This window comes from Physeter macrocephalus, chromosome 20 (genome assembly GCF_002837175.3).
Source record: "Physeter macrocephalus isolate SW-GA chromosome 20, ASM283717v5, whole genome shotgun sequence".
In the NCBI taxonomy this organism is placed as follows: Eukaryota; Metazoa; Chordata; class Mammalia; order Artiodactyla; family Physeteridae; genus Physeter; species Physeter macrocephalus.
The window spans coordinates 73356204-73358401 of NC_041233.1; the positions used below are offsets into that span (position 1 = coordinate 73356204).

Sequence of the window (2198 nt, forward strand, 5' to 3'; positions counted from 1 at the left end):
CCCAAGAGAGGGAGCCCCGCATACCAAAAAAAAAAAAAAAAAAAAAAAAAAAAAAAAAAAAAAAAAAAAAAAAAAAAAAAAGAAAAGGAAGATATGAAATGAATGATCTCCACACTAACCTTAAGGTTAAAAAAAAATTAAAACCATTACTAAAAACGACGGAAATAAGAGCAAAAATCAATGAAATAGAAAACAAAAAATTAAAGTAAAAAGTTGATTCTCTGACAAACCCCTAGCAATACTAATCAAGGATAAAAGAGAATAATAAATTAACATTTTGGAAATGAAAGGAGATCACTGTTAGATATCCCTTAGACATTAAAAGGAAAATAAGGAAATACTATGAAAGTTTTATGTCAATAAATTCAAGAACTGTGATTCAATGATTGTGAAACATTCCTTGAGAGATACACAAATTTATCACAACCAACACAAAGTATCTGTTAAAAAACTGATTTAGTAAGTTAAAATCTCACCAAAAAAATGCATGAAAAAAAAAAAATGCATGGCCTCAAACTGGAAACAACCCAAATGTTCATCAACTGGATATTATATAAATACATACCATCAGCAATAAAAAGGAATGAACTATGGATACACATGGATGAATCTCAAATGCATTATGCTGAATAAAAGATATCAGACACAAAAGACTACGTTATATGATTCCATTTGTATGACATTCAAGAATAGGTAAAATTAAGCTACAGTGAAAGAAATCAGAGCAGTAGTGGGGAGGAGGTGGTGATGGGAAAAAGGCACGAAGTTCTTTACTTCGATGGGTGTGCAAATTACAGGTGTATGCATTTATCCAAACCACTTAAGTATACCTTTAAAATCTGTGCATTTCAGTATGTGAACTATGCCTAAAAAAATTAGTAACTAAAAAAAATAGAGAATGAGATGTCTCCACAATCTCTCAAAAGAACAAACATGCTGTTTTCCCTTAATAAAATTAGAATGAGTTCTAATTTAAAACCAGTTTTTTTACTTAATGATTGTGCAACTCTCTTTTTCAGTCCCTTTAAATCCACCTCAATCTTTTAAACAGTATCTCACTAGCAGAATGCACCATAATTTTATCATTTCTCAGTGATGAATACTGAAGGTTATTTTATAGATTTTCTTGTTTAGGACAAAGGAAACACATTTTATTAAAATAAAGACAAGCTCTATAAATGAAGAATAATTTTCTTTTCCAGCTACCTTCACTGAGGTAAAAAGACTAAGTTTAAAAAAAAAAAAACAAAATGTGAACTGTGGTCTCTTCAATTAAGAAAATAATCAGTAACCATTCAACACATAAGAATGTTCAGATAAAGGATATTTCTTTTACCCACGTGGATTCTCCAGGCACTGGCACACAATAGAAAGTCTGTCTTTCCAAAGTGGTAGTTCGTGGAGAGTTTATATCAACTTCTTGCTGAGGCTGTGATGTACACAAAATTTTATTTTATCAAAAAAATTTATTACAAAAACTTTAAAAATTACCAATCATATTTCCATGTTATTTATAAAATCACAGTAAATACTTTCATATTAAGAGTTAATTAACAAGCAACTACTAAATCCAAACTATCATTTTTGAAAAGAAAACTGACATAAAACCATTTCAAATGCAATAATCAATATAGTACCTTCCTTCAAATCCAAATATACAGCACCCTAGGTTACAAAATTAAATCCCTTTGAATATTAATCAGAGTGAGGCCTCCCGGAGGTCCTCATTTCAGCACCAACACCGGCTCTATCCAACTGTCTGCAAACTCCAGTGCTGGATGTCTCAGGTCAAACAACCAGTGAGACAAGAACACAGCACCACCCATCAAAAAGAGAAAAAAAAACAAAAACACACAAAAAATGTTACAGACGAAGGAGCAAGGTAAAAACCTAAAGACCAAATAAATGAAGACAAAATAGGCAACCTACCTAAAAAAGAATTCAGAGCTATGATACCAAAGATTATCCAAAATCTCGGAAACAGAATGGAGAAAATATAAGAAACATTTAACAAGGATCTAGAAGAAATGAAGAGCAAACAAACAGTGATGAACAACATAATTACTGAAATTAAAAATACTCTAGAAGGAATCAATAACAGAATAACTGAGGTAGAACAATGGATAAGTGAGCTGGAAGATAAAATGGTAGAAATAACTGCCAAGGAGCAGAATAAAGAAAAAAGAATGAAAAGAACT

The 2198-nt window shown here is 30.8% G+C and overlaps 1 protein-coding gene across 2 annotated transcripts in view; it reads right to left on the reverse strand.

Annotated features, from left to right (window-relative positions):
* Window positions 1-2198, reverse strand: part of MCMBP (minichromosome maintenance complex binding protein) — a 66694-nt gene that overhangs the window by 33592 nt on the left and 30904 nt on the right. For both annotated transcript variants that reach the window (XM_024121394.3, XM_024121392.3), the window contains exon 5: window positions 1328-1429. In XM_024121394.3, coding sequence (XP_023977162.1) covers window positions 1328-1429 — 102 coding nt within the window. The remainder of the gene's footprint in view (window positions 1-1327; window positions 1430-2198) is intronic.